At 42.2% G+C, this 20477-nt stretch overlaps 2 protein-coding genes across 2 annotated transcripts; both read left to right on the top strand.

Annotated features, from left to right (window-relative positions):
• Positions 1-2925: 2925 nt before the first annotated feature.
• Positions 2926-5199, top strand: LOC115322025 (sulfotransferase 1C2-like). The gene is made up of 2 exons (XM_040210484.3): positions 2926-3021; positions 4111-5199. Exon 2 carries the CDS (start codon positions 4129-4131, stop codon positions 5071-5073), a length of 945 nt encoding a protein of 314 aa, XP_040066418.2. The 5' UTR covers positions 2926-3021; positions 4111-4128; the 3' UTR covers positions 5074-5199.
• A 6505-nt stretch (positions 5200-11704) lies between these two features.
• LOC115322949 (sulfotransferase ssu-1-like) lies at positions 11705-18951 on the top strand. Its single transcript, XM_029983304.4, has 2 exons — positions 11705-11934; positions 17964-18951. The coding sequence occupies exon 2, from the start codon at positions 17982-17984 to the stop codon at positions 18945-18947; it is 966 nt and encodes a 321-aa protein (XP_029839164.2). The 5' UTR covers positions 11705-11934; positions 17964-17981; the 3' UTR covers positions 18948-18951.
• The last annotated feature ends 1526 nt before the right edge of the window (positions 18952-20477 follow it).

Here is a 20477-nt window from a genome sequence, read left to right as displayed (position 1 = left end):
GAAGGTCTGTGCATCCGGTCTCCAAAGTAGATACAACACGGACGAGGACTTCGCAGTGCAGGTTAGTATTCTATAAATTTATGGAGAAATAATCAATCATTCACTGTTGTCTAATCTATACCGCATTGCACTTCCACCACTTTAATGTTTTACAGATAAGAATGTTCCGAGCACTTGCCTTTCTTCCGGTTGGCGAGATACCTGCAGCCTTCATCCCCGCGGAGGCTATCCGTGTGGCTAACTATTTCGAGGACACGTATGTAGGCAGGCCCCGTCGAAATGGCCTGTGTTCCTCGCTCTTTTCACCGGAAGTGTGGTCTGTGAGGGAGTCAACAATAGCCGACATGCCTCGAACCAACAACAGCGTCGAGGCGTGGCACGGGGGACTGCTGGTAAGCTTTTCTTTTTAAATCTCGAGCGAGGCTGTGTTTAGAAGGTTATTGAGTAATAACGCACGTTCGACTGGGCTTCCTTTTTTCAGAGGAACGTGGGGTGCACAACACCAAACTTGTGTTTTTTTTCTGGACTGCATCAAGAAGGAGCAGTCTTTCAGTGAGATGAAGATCGCACAGTCTGAAGGCGGCACGACGTTAACAAGGACGTCCAAGAGGCACGCCGATTGCAACAGGCGGATCCAGTTCATCGTTGGACAATACGACAGCACCCGACGCCTCAACACTCTCAGGGCATTGGCCAAGAGCATTACTTTCTAAAATCATGCAATGATCAGAGCAATAAAGTTGCAATTCCAAGTTTAACTTTTTTTTTCTTCAAGTTTTATATTTTAGCAAAGTGGTGCGAATATTTCATGGTATTTATGCATATACCGTATTATGATTGAGCTATGCAAATCGGTCCAACCTTATGCATAACGTACATATGCACACAAATTCATTTTCATAAAGGACCAGGCTTATTGTTTTAGCTGCATGGTCAACAGGGAATCTGGGCAGTTCCTGAAATTTATATTTTACTATTGTCCAATGCCCGCTCGATGTGACCAGTGGCCCGCGTGACAAGTCATCCTGTGACGAATGTTCCTATGTGACGAATCGTCCTGTGACCAATCTTCCTGTGACGAGTGCGCATGTGACGAATCGTCCTCAACCCAGCGGATCCAAGAAAACTTAGACATGCCACAAGGTAAAACTCTCTAGAAGACTGCGCTCTACCCTTCGTATGTTTTGTACGCATATCAAAGGGCTCGCGGATGCACTTTTTGGGTGAGAAAATATTTTACTCCCTTTTGCCGAGCCCAACAATGAGCAGATATCGTACGTCCTGCAGATTGGAATATGAACCACTGGGTATATACACTTATTTCGTGAAGCGTAACGTCACGGAATGGTTCCATCGAGAAAAAAAGAAAAAGAAAATATACAAATAAAGACGTTCCGCGACACGCGAACCTTGTTGGATGAGCAATAACATTTACTGCGTAGCAACAGTAACTTGGCCCCATTAGTTCAAAAAGGTGAACGAGAACGATGAAAAAGGAAATGTACAGGTGATGATTTTGATCATCCATGTGTACGTTCACGCCACAAAGGTTCAGGTATTTCCGGTCTCCTCGTGAGCTCTGCGCACAGCTTGCGTTCCAAAGCGACTATACAAGGTAGCAAAAAATCGCGAAAATCCAAAATATATAAAACGGGATGACTGTGATGCCAGAACAACTCGCTGACACGCTCGAGATACTTATGAAACTTGTAGTTACATTAGAGGGAATAAATCGCTTGCTGAAAATCCTTTCCCTGGAAGGTGCTCCTGAGTAGGGTGATTAAAGAAAATACTAACAAATGAGAGAGCGGCATGGTGACATCGCATAAGAATTAGGAAGATAACGACTTTTTAAAAGAAAATACGAGGACTTGATTTGTCTTACTCCTGCCCTCTCGCTAAGCATTTTGTTTTTAGAATTAGGTCGACTGTGCTCTCAGTAAAATTTGTAATAATTTATTTATCGGTTTTCAAGAAATAAAGCAAGAAGGAAAAAATACAGACATTAAAGACAATGGTTGTGTTTCATCTTGAGGTAACGAAATGTATATGGTTGTGAAGAAGAGTTTGTCACCCGTTATGAAGACAATAAACCCGGGAGGGTAGTTGGGTCCCATCGATTTTCTAGATATGTACTGTACTTTGTTTCAACTTAAGTGCAGGCACAGCCGCGGCTACGAGGTAGCGGGATCAATCAAGCAGCGTAAAAATCGCAAGTGATTAAGCCTTTTTTTATTGGTCCCATCAGCTCTTAGCGTCAGCTGCTTCTGGACTAAACCTGAAACGACGTTAAGGAATCACTGTATATTTAATCTAGAATCTACCGCAGTATTTTAGCAGAAAACAGATAATTGCGGACCAGTAATCTGGAGCGTCACCGAATTCAAAATGAAGTTCTTAAGGGAACCAGTCCCATAAAACTTGAATATCCAGTAATGTAATCAGCGTTTATATTTCGTAGTCGACACTTGGCGTGTTCCTTGTTCTGACGCAGATGAGCCTTCGGGGAAAAACCTACTTTCATAATTCACCCGGTAAGCAGAACTGTATATGAACATCGTATTATACTCAGCTGACAACTGATGACAGTATCATATATTTTAGAACCGATTATCCACTCAAACAAACAAAGATTGGTAAAAAAAACAGCGTCAACACGATAAACGACAAAGCACTCTCCTAAAGGATTTTTGGGAATAACAGTAACCGGATGTCGGCGCGAAGATTCTGACCTTTAGCGCATCCGTTCGCGTCACTGCATTTCCTGTCTTTTGTGAGCGACGCATGGCATGCGAGAGTCCGTTTCCTGGAAGGCATGTGGATTGCTAAAGAGCGATGACCCCGATGATGGAGACAATTTCGATTGGCTCTCGTCACTTTGCTCATTTAAAATAAATGTAACGATCTTGTTTGGTCCCCGGAAACCTTTCTCCTATTGCTGTGCCTGTGCCTGTGCGCTCATAGGGAAGGCACAGAAGAGAGTAATTTCGACAGACCAGGCGCAATATACCGACAATTCAGGTGAGTCAGTTAGAACGATACCAGTCGCTTATCTTATAGCCACTAACAGATCAGATTTGATGGCGTCTCAGATTGTCGTTGTGTTACGTGTTGTTAGAAAAACTTATGGAAACCGTCCCACATTTTCTGCATTCACGAAAAAAAAAATAAAGTTTTACCACTGATTGTTTAAGGCACTATATTTATAGGTACACACACTCCGTATGACAATAACTCCCACTGTAGAGAACGCTGCGATCTGATGGAGCCAATCAAGTGGAGCTAAGAGTACATGGTCATGATGCTCGTCGTCTTTGTGCGTTTGAAATCGCAGGCTAAACTAATCGAGCTCAGAAAATGCGTGCCACGCTTTTTTTTTGTTCGTGATTGTTTTATTCCGTAATAGCAAAGGCACCAAGTTGACGACTGAGTGCGTGATGATGCACTTTTTGGCGTTGCTTGATGAACTCTGTCTCATCGTAGCGGTGGCGGAGGTCGGATCTAATGTAAAACGGAATATAGCGTTTAAAGGTTTTCGAAATTCGCGACGGCTAGTCCTTGGAGAGCCGATATTTTCTGAGGGGAATTCCGAAGGGTATAAACCAACACGCGGCCTGACGTCACGCAGCTGCGGTGGCGCTGTCGACGGCACTGCGCATGCGCAGCCGCTTCACGTGAATGCGGTTTCTGCGCACGCGTAGTGCCCACACCTGGTGTGCGCAAACACGGGCTTGTTTGTAAACAGCGTGTCGGTCTACAGTTTTCTGCATTTCTTAAGGTCGAAGTCCCGAGTTTGTCGGCTGATATGTGTAGATTGATCACGCATAAAATTGGGATGTTATCCAACTAAGGAGCCTTCCGTCGTCTGTTAGCGAGGCTTCCTTGCAGGCCAGCTGAATATTATCCAAATAAGTACGCTTAATGAACCTTTCTACTAATTGATTACTGATGTATATATTGAATCTCTACTAACTGTTTATTAAGGCAAAATAGACAACTCTGCTCATTCTTTGCAGGATGGTCTGATTTTAGGAAGTTTAAAAAGCTCGCACCGCTGTCTCCTTTTATGGGAAAAAGTACTGTAAATACGTTTTGTATCACTCTTTATAGGAACGAAGTCTGATTCATATGACGACCCAGCTGCACAGAGATATTGATGGCCTGTACATCAGCAGATTTATCCTCGAGGACAATATTCGGTCCGCCTTGGCTTACGCCCCACGGCGCGATGATCTATTCATTGCGACCTATCCAAAGTGCGGCACGACCTGGGTTCAGTACATCGTTTACAACATCATTAGCGAAGGCACACCACCCGAGGACCTCAACGAGTTTATGCTGCGGATGCCTTTCTTAGAGTTTCTCGGAGCAGAAGGCATCGAGAAGATGATACGGCCAGGAGCCATCAAGACACATCTACCTTTTTCAAAGTGTCCATTTTCAAAAGAAGCCAAGTACATCTGTATTGCCAGAAACCCGTTCGACTTCTGCGTGTCCTACTACTACCACACCAAGAGCGCCCCTGTACTTCAGGTTCAAGACCTCACGTTCGAACAGTATTTTGAAATGTTCATAAATGGTAGAGTTGGGTACGGCGATTACATTGACCACTTGCTCGCGTGGTACAAACATCGGAATGATTCGAATGTGCTCTTCTTCACGTTCGAACAACTTAAGAAAGACAAAAGAGGACACATTCTTAAGATAGCCGATTTCATGGGCGAGCAGTACGGGAAAGTCTTGAGAGAAGACGAGGTCTTACTCAATAAGATACTGGATGCCACGAGCCTTGAAAGCATGAAAAAGGTGTTCAAGAATGATCTGAAGACTATCATGTCGTCCCTGGCTTCCCTTCCTCCTGAAAGCAGGCCCGAGTCCCTGGATGTATACAAGAGCATGTCCGTGGATTCAAGAAATTTCAAGTCGACGGGAGAGTTTTTACGGAAAGGGGAGGTTGGTGGATACATGGATCACTTCTCGCCCGAACAGATATCCCGGATAAAAGATCGTATTGCTTCTAGGACGGAAGGAAGTGATGTTATCACGCTGTGGAAAGAGGACGGGCTTCCATGATGTCGCAAGTGGAAAATACATTGTGGCTGAACGTTTTATTGCGAACGTTTAGCTGATATTAAGAATTTTTTGTAGATCACTTGGCGAGCCTGTGATGCGAGAATAAAAGGCATATTCCTTTACTGAGTATTGGTATTAGCTCATTCATTCATCCATTCATTCATTCATTCTGAAGACGTCCGTAATTGACCTTTACGAGTTATTCTGGTCACTAAGGGCATTTGTGAAGGCTATCCTTGCTCCGAAAGCATCATTCCCATCCCCTAGTTGTTATTGAGGGCGCAGGTGTAGGACGTCGTCGGTGCGGTTTCCGGTCATGTATTTGTCCAGGGAAACAGATAAAAGACGTCATGGCTCATAGTTACTTCAATTGGCTTCAGTGAGTTTGTTGTAAAAGAAACGCAATGTGTTTCTTGTATCTCACGCGGTATAGCGTTTGCCTACGTTTGACTACTTTACGTAGACGGACGTCAAGATCCAACACCGGGATATCCGTGCTATCTACAAATAGTGTGAACCAGTTAATTCAGTAGCTTGATTATATAAGAAAAAAAGATTCTAGAGGTGACTCGAGCTTCAATCTCGACATTGCGTCGTACAAAAATAATAAAACATAACGCTACAAATGTGCCTAAAGTCAAGGAATGATATCAAGTCACGAAGACAGCAAAGCGCTGCGTCGTTTGGCAGCCTGGGAATTCAGTCCTGTGTCAACCTAAGCTTTTGAATGATCAGGCATGCACCTTTCCCACCCTGGCGCCATAACTAATAAATCAAACGGAGCAAAACTGTAGCTGCAGGTGTATTTTTACGACGAAGTTTCTCCGCGAGGAGAGGATTAAACGTCATCGAGTTTGGAGCTCACGTGTTCCCCGTCACGGAGGCTCGCGAACCACCGCGCTAACAGGGAGCCGAAGAGAATCTGTGACCGGGCTACAGAATATCCGTCGTCCCGTCGGAGCGACCGCGCCCCCTGCTTTGTCCTCCTGCTTTTGGAGAGGCTTAGTGTTAACAACTTTCAGGTCTGGGGCGCCTTTTAGGGGCGAAGCTCCTTAGGGTCTAGCCTTGTCCGTCCGGCGTCCATGCTCACATCGATTGCCATCCCCTCTGTCTTCTTAAAAAGAAAAATGTTTGCGCAGTCGACAGGATTCAAACCTGCGCGGAGAGACCCCAATGGATTTCTAGTCCATCGCCTTAACCACTCGGCCACGACTGCGGGTCGAGTAGGGGGCTCTGAGATGTGGTAGTAACTCAAGAGCTGGGGATGTCATGAACGAAACGTTGCATGTAGCCACTGAACGTCTATACAGGAGAGAGCGCTGCAGTCAAATGCGTATATAATCGTGTTAAACTTTGCACCATCAGCACCATCAAAATCAGCACCATCAGCACTACCTATGAACAAAATCAGTATCACCAGCACCAGCAGAGCTTCGCCCCAATCAACATCATTCACCACGTGGAGATGCGGTGACTTTTTCTTTGCTTTTTCCACTGCATTTTGTTCTATGAGCTCTTGAAGGTCGCAAGCTGGTTCGTGTAAAGAAGGAAAGAAAGACTCCGGCGACTCCGACTCCCCTGTGCGAATGCTCAATTGTACTGTTTGCGCCGCCTCCTTCCTCTCGTGTCTTTTTCTTTTCTGTCAGCTCAATGACGTACTCGGTTTTCTTCGGAGATCAATGTCTCTCGTAAGAATACAGCATAAGAACTGCCGCGAGGGCTTTACAATACTGCCGCCTGAAAACAGTTAAAATAGTTTAAATGTTAGGCCTGTAACTTTACCGCTCGTGCGAGGACAGAATTCGTCCTTCCAGCCTGTCTGACGCGACTTCGGAACACGCGAAGCGATACTTTTCCGCCATATGATATGAAAGTTAAAGTACAGGGCCCCATCATCTGTTTGGACATGCCCCCATGTAAACATCACGACTTTCCTCCTCGACTCCACTGCTTTTCTGTGACCTCGGTGCTCGTCATACTTGACGTCACACGCCACCTGCCAATGGCCTACCTGTTGCCTGTCCGTCTGTTCTGCAGCGCCCTTGTATCCTTCCCTTTCCCGTTTTCGAGGCTTGAGCAGCAGCGGTGGGCTTGACGGGTTGTTTGACAGCCAACAAAGCGTATGAGCGGTTGTCCAAACCCACGTGGCGAGCATGCTCTAGGCCTCGGCAAAAGGACACAAGCGGACGTTAAAAAAAAAAAAAAAAACTTACTCGCCAAAAAGAAAACAAAATTTGGACGGAAGCGGCTTGCCATACTTTATACAGCGGAGAAGTGTCCGGTATAGACAGCCCTTTGGGCATGCTCAGAAAACGAAATCACCCTTTCGATTCATTGGTGCTCATAAAGAGCTCGCACGGGCGGCTCACAAGTGAGGCGTACTTCATGCTTCGCACATTCTGGAACTTGCAAAATCAGACTATCCTGCAAAAAGCATGTCCGTGGATTCGAGAAATTTCAAGTCGACGGGAGAGTTTTTACGAAAAGGGGAGGTTGCTGGATACATGGATCACTTCTCGCCCTAACAAATATCGGGAATGAAAGAGCGTATTGCTTCTAGGACGGAAGGAAGTGATGTTATGGCGCTGTGGAAAGAGGACGGTCTGCCATGATGTCGCAAGTGGAAAATAAGAACAATATAATAACCGTTTATTTACAGGACAGGTAATAATAATGTATCTTTTACATTGTGGCTTAACATTTTATTGTGATATTTTTGCTGATAATAGTGAAACTTCGTTGTCAATCATTGGCAGTTCGACTGCCAGCTCAAACTGTTTGAATCACAGCTTGCACATTATGACACCAGTGTCGCCTGCTAAAGCTATCAGTTTTGCCTGGTTAGCTACCAGTTTGAACTACACAACTAACAGTTCAACCAATTCAGCTGCCAGCTTGTCTAGTTCATTTCTCAAGTTCAGCCAATTTCGACAGTTTGATTTACAATTTCCCGGCACAATTCCCCTACAACCAGTTAGTTTCGGGTTTAGCCAGTTTATATCCAAACTGTTTTCAAATTGTATTTTTTTTTCAATAAGGCAGCCCGGGATGCAAAAAGTACCCATTCTTACACTAAGTCTTGGCGTTAACTCATTCTTTCTTTCATATGACGTATTTAGTTTGCCTCTGCGAGTCATTCTTGTCATTAAGGGCATCTGTAAAGGCTATCCTTGGCCTTGATGCATCATTTCCATCCCCTAAGTTGTGGCGGGGGATGCGGGCGGAGGACGTTGTTCGTGCGGTTGCCGGTCGTGTATTTCACCAGGGAAACAATCAAAAGTGGATGTTATGGCTTATAGTTACTTTACTTGGCCACCGTGAGTTTGCTGTGAGAAAAATGCGATACGTTTCTGGTTGCTGATAGGGTGTAGGGTTTGCCTACGCGGTTCAACCTCGAAGTTACGTAGTACAAAAATAGGAAAACGCAACAGTGTGCGTGTGCCTAAAGTCAAGACATGACAACAAGTCACGATGACATCAAAGCGCTGCTTCGTTTGGGTAGCCCGGAAAATTAGCCTTTTGTGCAACGTAAGCTTTTGAATAATGTGACATGCGCCTCTGCCACTCTGGTGTCCTAACAAATAAATCAAACGGAGCAGAACTGTATCAATGCCCTGTAGCGGGGGCATCACAATAAAGCCGTCTGAAAACGGTTAAAGTAAATACTTTACATTTTTGTGCAAGTTTCGCCCTTCCAGCCTGTCTGACGCGCAGCCGAGTCCTGGGAGTATGCGTTCACGCACTAGGCGTGCTTGTAAAGCAAGCCTCTCTTTTTCTACTGATCGGGGCTATTAAACAGCTAGTACGAGCGGCTCACAAGCGAGATGCACTTCATGCTTTGCACAGTTTAGAACTTAGTCAAGGCTAATAATCACCATCACTAATACTATCTAGCGAACACTGCGATACACTGTGAGCGCGAACACGACACTGAAGCTTTTTCTTGTTTGACGCAACTGTTGAATGAACGAGCCTCAAATTTTATCGCGGAAGTTAGTGCTTCAAATGAGCACCTTTCACTACACTAGAAATTTTCAAGGCAGCCTTTTGATAAAAAACAAAATTGCAATATTTAACTTCTTAACAGTGCCGCGCGATGTACATTTTAGTCTCTCTGTCAGTTGCCTACTCGCGCTTCCAAAGTGGTGATCAATGCACTCTCTGTTTGCATATAACCCTACGTCACAATACGTCACGAAGGATTAGCGGTCGCCCCACTACCCCTCCGCGCCCCCGTTCTTTAAAAGCGAAGCGGTTAACCAACTCACATACATGATTACACAGAGTCAACCTTATCGGCCAGCTTGAAAAATGACTGACCAGAAGCAAATGCAAAAGTAAATTTTACTAAGAATTAAAAAAAGAACCTGGTCGTTCAAAAAGAAAATGAAATACACTGAAAACAGACGAAATCGGGGAACAGATTGTATGGTTGATACTTCCAGAATACCGCTGTTTCTAAACTGAAGAACATTAGACTTGAGTCCTTTATTCTGATTTTGCAACAATAAATTTGTTTGATTTTGTGGAAACAGAAACACGTATTTTTGGGGTTTCGGCATCGTAAACAAGGTAACAAGTGCAGACGGATGCTCAATACACTGGTATGATAACAATAAAAAATACAAATGAAACATCTTTATTTTTTATTGTTTCTCACTCACGCAAGCATCTGTCAAGTTTGCCGTATTTGGAATTATTCAAGGACCAAGCGCACAGCAACTAAAATCGCCATAGACGACCTATTTCAAGAGATAGCGCGTAGCTCTATAACGTTTTATTACGCTCCTGCTGTTAACGGGGATTGCACGTAAGGCTGGTAGACAATGACCCCGACTTAACCTAATATGTCGTAGGAAAAAAAACTGCAATATTTACTACGAGAATAAAGATTGAACACATTTCAATGCTTTCTCGCTACCGAGTCCTGGTTCTCAAGTAAGTATTATGCGATTGTTAAACTTCAGATTTTTTTAAACTGTTCAAAGCCTCTCCTTGCGAGCTGTCGAGTTTTGAAGTCATTTTTTGTTTTATTTAATAGGACCGGTTTGCGATCGATATTGCATAAGGAGACTCGTTTTTTTTTTAAATAATTGATAGTACCTTGTGTGGAAAGTGTAACAAAATATTTGTGACGACTCTAGGATTTGCCAACGGATGTAACCAGTTTTTCAGGGGCGTGCGATTATAAAAGCAATCAACAAGCCTTCCCTTGTTTGCAAAGATTCATGTCTACTATCGGAACCTAATAATTCTAATTGTTAAGGCAGAATAGGCTGCCTTAACAAATGAACAATCACCCGGTAGATGTCTTTTACCTTGTGCTATTAAATGAATCAGCGAACCTCGTAATTTATACTATAACTAAATATTCTATATTAACTCTCAGCTTAAAGAAACACTGAAGCGGAACTAAATTTGAGAAGAAAAAAGAACATTTAAATCGTCTTTATTTGGCCTCCAGGATTACGAACATCAAAATTATATTTTTTATTGACCCGCCAATTAAGTTGCCCCAATATAGCGCTGAAGCCCGTGCAAAAAAGGAATCATGACGTGTCGTACCTAAATCCCAACATTTCGATGCTTTCCGCAAGCCTACCTGAGCGGCCAAAAGCGGCGCACGTGTTCCCTCACACGCGGCACGCGCGAGAGAGCTCTGAAACCTCTGGGTGTGACTTTACGACAGAAACAGTAATTTGTTTTTCTTGTTTTCTCTCGCGTCTAATAATGCGTTTGGGTCAGATGCTTGCGACATTCCAATTCACAGGACGAAAATACGCTAAAATTCACCTCTAACCCGTTTCCTTTGAAGAACCCCTTCTGCTTCCGCTTAAGAAACGCAGGGAATGCGTTATTCATTATATTCAGCCTTGTTCCTTTGCAATCGTTCTTTGACGTTCTCCTCGGCCAATGTCGCATTCTCGTGTGCAACGGAGTGATAATAATAAGCACAAGGCTTGCCATGCCTTGGCTTTTTTAAATCTGAAAGTTACTATACACCTTAAAAAAATGCTTCTAGAGTGACACCTTGTTGCGTATGATGACGCAGTAAGTGTGACTCTCGCGCTCCCATCAGCTTGGCAATTTTCGCCACTCTCTTGGTCTCTTGAAACCTGCTAAGCGCCATTCTCCACCTATGCTTTGCGGTTTTGCATTCTAAGTATTCCGGCTTGTCTTGAAAGTTTGCACTTTATTTTTGTTGCGCATACTGCCTATCTTTTTTACTTATCTTGCACTGTGAGAAATAGGGCTTATAAGTGCCTGCCGTTTCTGCGTTTCTGCTAGACGTTTACGAAGACCGAAGGAAAGAAAGTCGAACGGCCCTCGACGCAATTTTGTGAACAATGACAGCTGTTCTCCCCACTCCACAAATTATCCACATAGGGTTCCTCTTAGTCATCGCCAAAAATAGCTGTCCGGGTTGGGGTGGGGAACCAATCAGTCGCGTTCGTTCCTTCTTCTTGGTGCTGGTGTTGTGAAAAAAAGGAATCTATCCCCAAGCGACAGGGCTGAGGCGGAACCAAGGCGACAGAGGCTATAAAAAAAAAGGAAGCTATCTCCTGAGCGACAGGCTATCAGCAGTACATTAATCTTCTGTTTATGCAGCTTCTACCTTCCACCGCCGAAAAGCTGCGCGTCAGCGACACGGGCCAGCTGACGTCCATTTCGGTCAGCCAGAAGAACAAGCCAACAGGCCCAAGGAAATTACAGCGGCAGCAGTGGCGACAACGGAATCCGAGACAACAGCGGCTAAGAGAACACCAAGTCGACAGGGGTTATAAAAAAACCACTGCAGCGTCGACGGGAGGAGTCAGCGACCAGGGCTGTCGGCAGTACTCTAATCATCTGACTTTGCAGGTAGGAGCCAGTACCATCTTTTATTATTCTTAATCACAAAAATCCCGATCGCTGACTGCTGCCTCTGAGTGTTCAGTGCCATGCACAAAGCGATTTTTGTCTACACTGTAAGACGGAAATCGATGATGGGAACATCAGAGAGCTTTAGAATAGAGCACGCTAAAGTTTTCCGTACGCATTGAAAAGCGTCGTCCCCACTGAGCTTGCGCCGAACGCTAACTACGTTTTGCGCTTTGCGTGCGCTATTTTACCGTATGCTATTTTTTTGGAAATTGCGTGCGGGCGCAAGGAGCTTTTGCGCTCCTCCATGTTGGGAAATTGCGTGCGTGCGCAAGGAGCTTTTGCGCTCCTCCAAGTTGGATTCGTGATGAGAAGTTGGCTAAAGCCTAAACAAGCACAGTTCAAAAATGGCGGCTCCCAGGACCATAGCTGCGGCTGCCTTGGCGTCGACGTGAGCACGATGCCGGCGGCATCCTCGCGACTGCAATTGTAAATACAGGACAACATTACACTCGGTTGGGAAAACGCAATAAGGTGGGGAACGATCAGCGGCAACTTTGCTTGCGACACGGGAATATTTCTCGGCGAAGGTATACGGTGCGCGATGTTCAGTACACAAGACCTCTCTTGAGGCGATGTAAGCGGACACGACCGATCAACCGATCGACCGCTCGCGTCGCATTCTCGTGTTTAAACTAATCTAAAATGTTACTCTGTACCAAAACTTGTTTTTTCCCATGTTACAGCATTGGATGTTTTGAAATAAAAATTGTGACTGTATTTTGGTGGCGTTGCAACCGCGAGATACTGGGGCTCTTGCGTCGCGGCAGAGAAACGTTATTTTAAAACACTCTTGCGTAGTGTGCGCTAACACAAGCGCTGAATTTAGCAATAGCGTGCGCTAAAATAGCGTACGTTATTCAAAGACTCGCTATTTTCTTCAAGTGTAACGAATGCCCGTTTAGTTATAACGTTGGCACTTGTGCGGGTGTGATAGAAATCGCTTTCCGAGCTATAAAAAACGGGGTTCAAAGAAACCTGGAAATGTCGGACTTGCCAGGGAGCAAAATCAATAACTAGGAGCTCCCAGGGCAATAAGCAGTCGCTCGAACAGCCGTGAGACGTGTAATAACAGCAAAGTTAAATAATGTGGATGTGGGCAGTACTTGCACCACCAAAGCAGCAAGTTGGCGAGCTGTTAGAAAATAAAAAAACCGTGATGCACTTTTAAAAATCGGTACAGTCAATGTCGGATAGCTACGATGAAGCACTGAGAAAAAAGAAAAACATGACAGCGATATCAAAAAAAATGAAAAAATAGAGTAAACGAAATCAAGCAAAATCGAAAGACTGATGAAACTCTCCAGATCAAGTAATAACTAAATAGGTTTGAGAAGTCTGGACGAATAATTGATCTCGAAGTACATGGACTCACTGAATCACTAAATAAAAACAAGATCTCTAATCAAGGGGAAGTGCCAAGGTTGACCAAGAGTAACGTAGAGTCTGGTCATCGTAACCCAACTGAAGCAAAAAAAAAAAATACCCACGCTAGTCAAGCGTTTTGTTAACCGGAATGAGCGAATTGCGTGGCCTCAGAACAAGCAGAAGTTAAGGAGCGGAGCAAGTCTAGACAATCTGTATCTGAAAGAGAACATGATTTCGTCAAACAGGAAGCTTTTTTACGATGTCAGGATGAAGGCCAGGTACCTTGGCTACACGTTTGTGTGACACAAAGAAGGATGCTCATACGTCAGGAAACCAGACAACGAAGCGACTATTCGAATCAAGCATGTCGATGACCTTGGAAAAAATTAAATATGAGCTACCTAAACTTGAAAGACCTGTTTTTTTGCATAATTTTTCAAATTTTTTGAACTATGAAAATCAATCAGATGATCTTGAAACCTTTCTTGACTCGCTATGTCTACGTCTTGATGTAATAACGTTTACGCAAGCATTTTAACTTACTTGTTTAAACAAAAAGTAAGCAAAGAGAATTAAGTTTATTACCGTAAAATAAATGAGCAAACTCTATCCACTTCCCACTTCCCGATATGGCATTTAATCACTTCTCAAAGATCTTTAAACTATAATGTGATAATGCACACCCCCTCATACGATCTAAAAATAAAAAGCTGAAAGTTACGAGGCCATGGATAAAGGAATGTCTTTGTAAAACAATAAATGAAACGACAACATGTACCAGGACTACTGAAAAGACGAGACCAGCCACTTCTGAGTCGATTTAAAAAAAAGAAAGAAACGCATTAAGAGCCGATATCGTCACGAATGACAATTGATGAGGCGACGAAGACTGAAGCAAGCTAAACGTTTAATAGGGTGAAATTGTGCCCAAAACAAAATAAAATAAGGTTATTGTCGCAGGCTTCGATGGCGCAAAACATCAGAATCGAACGCTGGGGCGAGACTGACTCCGGCTCGCCACCTGGAGCTCCTTTCGTACACCCGTGGGCTCCTGGAACAATCGGCGTAGAAGATTCGTCGCGTTGAACATTCCCACTTTGAACAGACGACAAGGTTCTGGAACTTACGAGAACGCTAAATTGAAAGAATAAATAAAAGACGCGCCGCTCCGAGGAACAGAACCAGAGGCCTCCGCACGAAAGCCAAGCACCGTAACCACTCGGCCACACACGCGCTCGCTCGGCGACGCGCGTAATAAAAAATAAAAATAAATAAAAATAAAAAAATAAATAAATAAAGCAAAGCGTGAGTATTATCAGAGTGTGTTCAACAATATAAAAAACGAGCCGAGGAAGATATGGAACGCAGTGAATGATAGAACAAATAGAAAGCAGTATGTATCGATAAAAGTATTATCGATAATACAAAAAAAATATATATATATTCGGGAAACGTCTTGCAAATATTATGAACGCACATTTTGTTAGTGTGGGTTAATGCATAAAGAAGAGAATACTCCTGGCGATTTCGTCATCGAAAAAAACGAAGACTTTGATTTATTCTATAATCTTTAAAAGCAAGTCTAATCAAAAACGAAAGCAAAGTAAATAACTCGTATCGATTGAGTGGCACGAAATATGATCACAGCCGAAATATTAGGCCGAAGGGAAGCCGCGCACTCCACTAAAACTGATTTCAAAGACGCGACCAGCTGCTCTTTAGCGGGCGGCAAGCGAGTTGTCTTTTAGTCAAGTAACACTGGCGCGGCACCCTTGTGTCGTCAAGTCGCGGCCGTACGGCTGATGATCAGTACTGCGATCTCTCTAGCAGATAGTAGGTCTTACCGTAGACACCAAAAAACCAAACTTTGAGCCGTGATATTACTAAAACTACACACAATATTCAAACAAAATAGTGTATCTTGTAATTGGGGGACACAGCTTTAGCTGAAAACAGTTGTAATCACAAATTCAAAAATATTGACCGGAGCTTCCCTTCAAACCAACTACGCCGATTGAAATTGATATACTGATTAAAACATTTAAAAACAATGTTGGGAACGGTATTGACTGTTTTAAATATGTTCCAGTGAAAAACTTCTCAAAAACACTGTCTCATTCTGTCATATCAAACAAATATTATGCTACACACAGGAACCTTTCCAAACAAGTTAAAAGTATCTTGAGTTAGCTCAATAATTGAATGCGGGGAAAAATAATTTTATAACTATATCGACCGATTTCGATTCTGCCAAATGTTTAAAACATATTTGTAAATGTAATTCATACTAGATTAGATGCATTTGTTTTGTACGTAGAATATTATGAACGAGGCACAACATGGATTTCAAAAACATAGATCTACAGAGCGAGGCTTACCCTAAATAAAAGTTAAAATTATAAAAAAAAATTATTGAAGATACATTTTATACATGACGCTTGTTTTTAGACTTTACAAAGACTTCTGAGACAGTAGAGCATATCGTATGAATTAAACTTCTATATTGGGAAATACGTGGCCTGGCAATAAAAGTAGTTGAAAGTTATTTAATGAATCGATTTCAATATGTGCATGTAAATGAAGAAACCTCTGAAAGTTAGATGTACGACATGTAGTGCCGTAGGGATCCATTCTAGGCCCTTTGCAATTTATTATTTTTGTAATTGATATGAGAAACATGCAGGATTCCCCGGAACTAATCATGTACACAAACGACACGAATGCGTCCTTGATAGTACAATCTTAAGATACATTACACATAATGGCCAACGAATCCTTGAAAAGCTGGCAAACTGGCTTAAGTGTAAAACATTACAACTTAATGCTGACAAAACGAAATACCTTTCATAATATACCATCCGATTAACAAGCAAGATAAAACTTCAACACTTATTATTTTGATGGAATGCCTTTAAGACAAGTCAAAGAACAAAAATTCTTAGGTGTATGGTTTATTAAGAACTTCAAAGGGTCGAAGCATATACAAATTTTGTTTTTCTAAACTATCTAAATCAAAAGGATATATGCATAGAATTCATAAACTACTTTCTTTATGGGTAAAAAAGGTATTCTATTATTCTTAATGTTACTAAAAAATACCTTACAGTGCATTAGTATAGTGTACCAAAACTGTAACGAACTATAATAAAATATCTGTCCGTCAGAAACGGAAACTTGGCATGCTCGATCATTTTCAGGGAAATTTGCAAGACTTGCGTACTCGAAATGCCTTCGACGGTTTCTACAACAGCAGACGTGTAATGAAAATCGAGGCGTTTACCTATGCAATATAGGTTAGGGAAGCATGCCACCAACGTTACATACCCCATCGAGATTGGAAATATGTTTCCAGAGCCTTCACTAACTGTTTCTACACTGCGCAGATACACCATTCGGAATGTGTTTTTGTCTGGTATTGGAGTTTATACCAAAGAAATCGCTTAAGCTAATTAAATATGAAACCGAAATTATCTATATAAATCCTTATGGTAATTTAAGATTTATTGATAAAGGCAATGATCCATTACTTGCATAATTTGATGCTCGTCGTTCACAATTATTTTTGTTCAGGTGCTTTTCTTTTGTGATAACATAAACCGGTAGTTCTTCATTTTTTAGAATGTCGAGATTCGGTGACCGTAAATTTTTATATTCGTGGGGTTGCCAAAGCGTGTGAGAGGCGTATGCATAACATAATTTATTCTTTTTTTCTGTAAAGATTTGGAGCTTTACTGACAGTCAGAGGGATGGTCAGCTAGCTGAGGCTAGTCTGTGCTTTTCTGAACTATTCAAATTTTGTGGTTTGATTGTGCAAATATATACTAATGATATATGATACCAAATTATGGTTCTACATATTTTGAAGGGTAACAAGTTTTTAATCAAATAAATAGAACGCTGTAAGACAAAGGTGTTGCTATAATGTCCTTCAAAGTTGTGTTATTGAGCTCAAAGTTAGTGATCATCTCGTCTCAACAGCGACCCGATAAATAACATTTTTTTTCAAGCATTTACTTTGAAAAAGAGTATTTTACACAGACTTCTTCTGGGCCCTTTTTGGAATCTGATATTTTTTAAGGGTTCAACATCGCAGGTGAGAAATGTTCATATATAAGTCTTTAAAAATGGCATGGAGAGTTTTTATGAGATTTATTTTCCTAATTACGGCGATGTTCAATGCCGCGTTGCGCCGCGGACATTTAATAGTGTTCAGCCAAAACCTGGCTTAGCAATATTAATGACCGAAATTAATATTTTATTTCTTCAACATTTTCAATGTAGTGGACAATAATGATATTATGTAAATTATGCTAATCAAACTGCACCTGTGTAAATAGTGCTTGGGGTTTGTTTTGTCAGTGAAAAATATTTTGTCCCAACTAAGCTTTCACTATCCAATACAGGAATAATGTTGGTGTTATCTTTCGCATTATAAAAAGTTTGGAACTAAGGATTCCATATTTGATCTTTCATTTTCTTGTCATACATTTCCCCCAAAATATTGAGCTGACGGGGGGGGGGAGTGTTGATATTATTTCAAGATTAGATGGCTAGGGTGCAATCGGCACAGAGTGCAACTATTGTTATATCTATAATTACAGGAGAAACCTCTGGAACAGATGTCAGCTGCACCAAATGTGAATGTCAGTTCTCTTTTCAAGAACCTCGATGGCTTCTACATGAGCATCTTCCTGGACGAGAACACCGTACAATCCGCTATGTCTTACAAGCCCCGGTCCGACGACATCTTTATTGTCACGTACCCTAAATGTGGAACAACATGGACGCAGTACATTGTCCATTGCATCTTGTATGACGGTGTCCTTCCTAAGGACTTCACAGAATTCTTTCTAAGGTCACCTTGGCTTGAGTTCTTGGGCTCCGAGGCTGCAGAAAAAATGGTCCGCCCAGGCACCATCAAGTGCCATCTTCCCCTCCATAAGCTTCCTTACTCTGAGAACGCGAAGTACATATTTGTGGTTAGAAACCCGTATGACGTCTCCGTCTCCTTCTATCACCACTCTAGAGGCATCCCTAACAATGGGCTTGAAGACGCACCGTTTGATACATTTTTAGATTTGTTTCTGAGTGGGCAAGTTCGTTACGGAGACTATTTTGACCACTTGCTGTCTCTCTACAAGCACCGAAACAATTCAAATGTTTTGTTCTTTAGGTACGAAGACTTACAAAAGGACATAAAGGCTTGGGTGCTAAAGATCGCTGACTTCCTTGGTGAGGAGTACGGTCAAAAGCTGAGACATGACAACGCGCTCCTCGACAAAGTCGTGAAAGCCACCAGCTTTGAAAGCCTGAACAAAACAGTCAATGACGGCGTGAAAACCCTGATGCATGATCTTTTCTCACTTCCCCCTGAGAGACAGTTTAAGTCTTTGCAAGTTTACAGTCAAAGGTTTGGTGGAAGACCGAAGTTGGAGCTCAAGCATGAACTTCTTCGCAAGGGTGTAATTGGGGACTACAAAAACCTCTTCTCGGCTGAACAGATTAGACGGATGAAGGAGCGAATCGCGTCTAAGACAAAAGGAAGCGACGTTATGAATTTGTGGATTGATATTGGGCTTCCATGATAACATTCCGGTGGATTCGTATTTCGGGATAACATTGTTTGCTTTTAGTTAAATACCAATATTCATTCGTTGGCGAAAAAGTGCCTCTGAATCATAACACTTGTATGTGGCTAGGACCATGTTCCTATACAACACAAAAACTGCCTAAAGCAAAAAAGAAAGAAATTGAGGTACGCCGAAGTATTAGAAATTTTAAATTTGCGGTGCATTTGCTTTTTAGTCACGTAATACGCTGCTAGGTGTCCCCAGTATCGAGGTTTTTGCGTCATTCTTCTAAACGCAATAGCTCAAGGTCTGGGGTCGACAAACCTTTCCTACAAGTGGCCGATTTAGCGCTAAACAAATACGGAGCGGGCCAAATAAAAAAAAAAGAAGGGGTAGGAATAGGTAGCCTGCAAAATAAAATATTGAACAAGACTGTGAGAAGCTCAAAGTTATTTGCTGCCATGAAAATTAATGCATTCTCGATTGAGGCATATTCACATGTAAGATTTCTGGAGGCTCTTGATGATCAATACTGCTTAGAGATGCGGACATTTGCAATAGCTACTAGCTGAGAGATGTAAAACGTTTGGGACGGGTCATCTGCTATTAGCAGACGCGTACGTTTGATATTATGGTGCTCAACTCACAGTGTTCACACACTTATCCGCTTAGCGAACACTACGAATCAAGCTTGCTGCGAGCTTTCACAAATTAGAAAACCGATTCAGGACGATCAGTGGAACCCATCTTTCAACTTATATCCTGTTTGATGATCCGTGAGGCTATTTACACTTATGGACAACTTTCTGTGGTATTTAAGGTGAAGTGAAGAGCGCTGATGTACCGCATTAAGTGGCGTCCAAGTTACTCGACTTCCCTGCGCCTGTGACCTCAACTGCATAGTCGCAGAAAGGTGTCTACGAGTATAGTAAATGTGTCTGCTTTAAATAAACTTTTGAGATGTCTGCTTTAAATAAAGTTTGGAAAACGTAGCTGTCATTTGAGTATTTCTGAAAATCAGCAAGCCAAGCACCCCGTTAACATTGCGTACTATCTCACTGAAATTATATTTGTGAAATACTGTGCTCATTTCTTCTTCAAATGTTCACCAAGAAGGAGAACGATAAAAGCAATTTGTTAGTAGAGGTTCCTGGTGATGAAAAAAAATTGAACTTATATTTTTAAAAAATCTTACGCTTTGAAGAGCATCAAAACTTTAAGAAAAAAACTTTGAAGAAGTGAATGTCTTCACGTAACCAGTACTTTGAATTATATTGAACATAACATTTCACTTCTGAATACACATTTCTGAAAATTTTGTTTTCAAAATACGTTTGGGTAAAACCCTAATAAAAGTGAAGGCACTATAAAAAAAGCTTATCCTCTTTTTAACGAGTGTCAACTTTCTATTCAGTCACGTCGTATCAACAACTTCAATGCATTTTCTATCGAGGTCTATAAACTACAGACGATGAAAAGCTATATAATTTCTATCGCCACTGCTCAACATGCTCTATGTCACTATCTTTCTGCAGAAAATTTATA

Source organism: Ixodes scapularis, unplaced genomic scaffold (assembly GCF_016920785.2).
Source record: "Ixodes scapularis isolate PalLabHiFi unplaced genomic scaffold, ASM1692078v2 PGA_scaffold4__175_contigs__length_147842914, whole genome shotgun sequence".
Lineage (NCBI taxonomy): Eukaryota > Metazoa > Arthropoda > Arachnida > Ixodida > Ixodidae > Ixodes > Ixodes scapularis.
The sequence above is the reverse complement of the archived record's forward strand: the minus strand, read 5'-3'. Positions and strand labels throughout refer to the sequence as shown.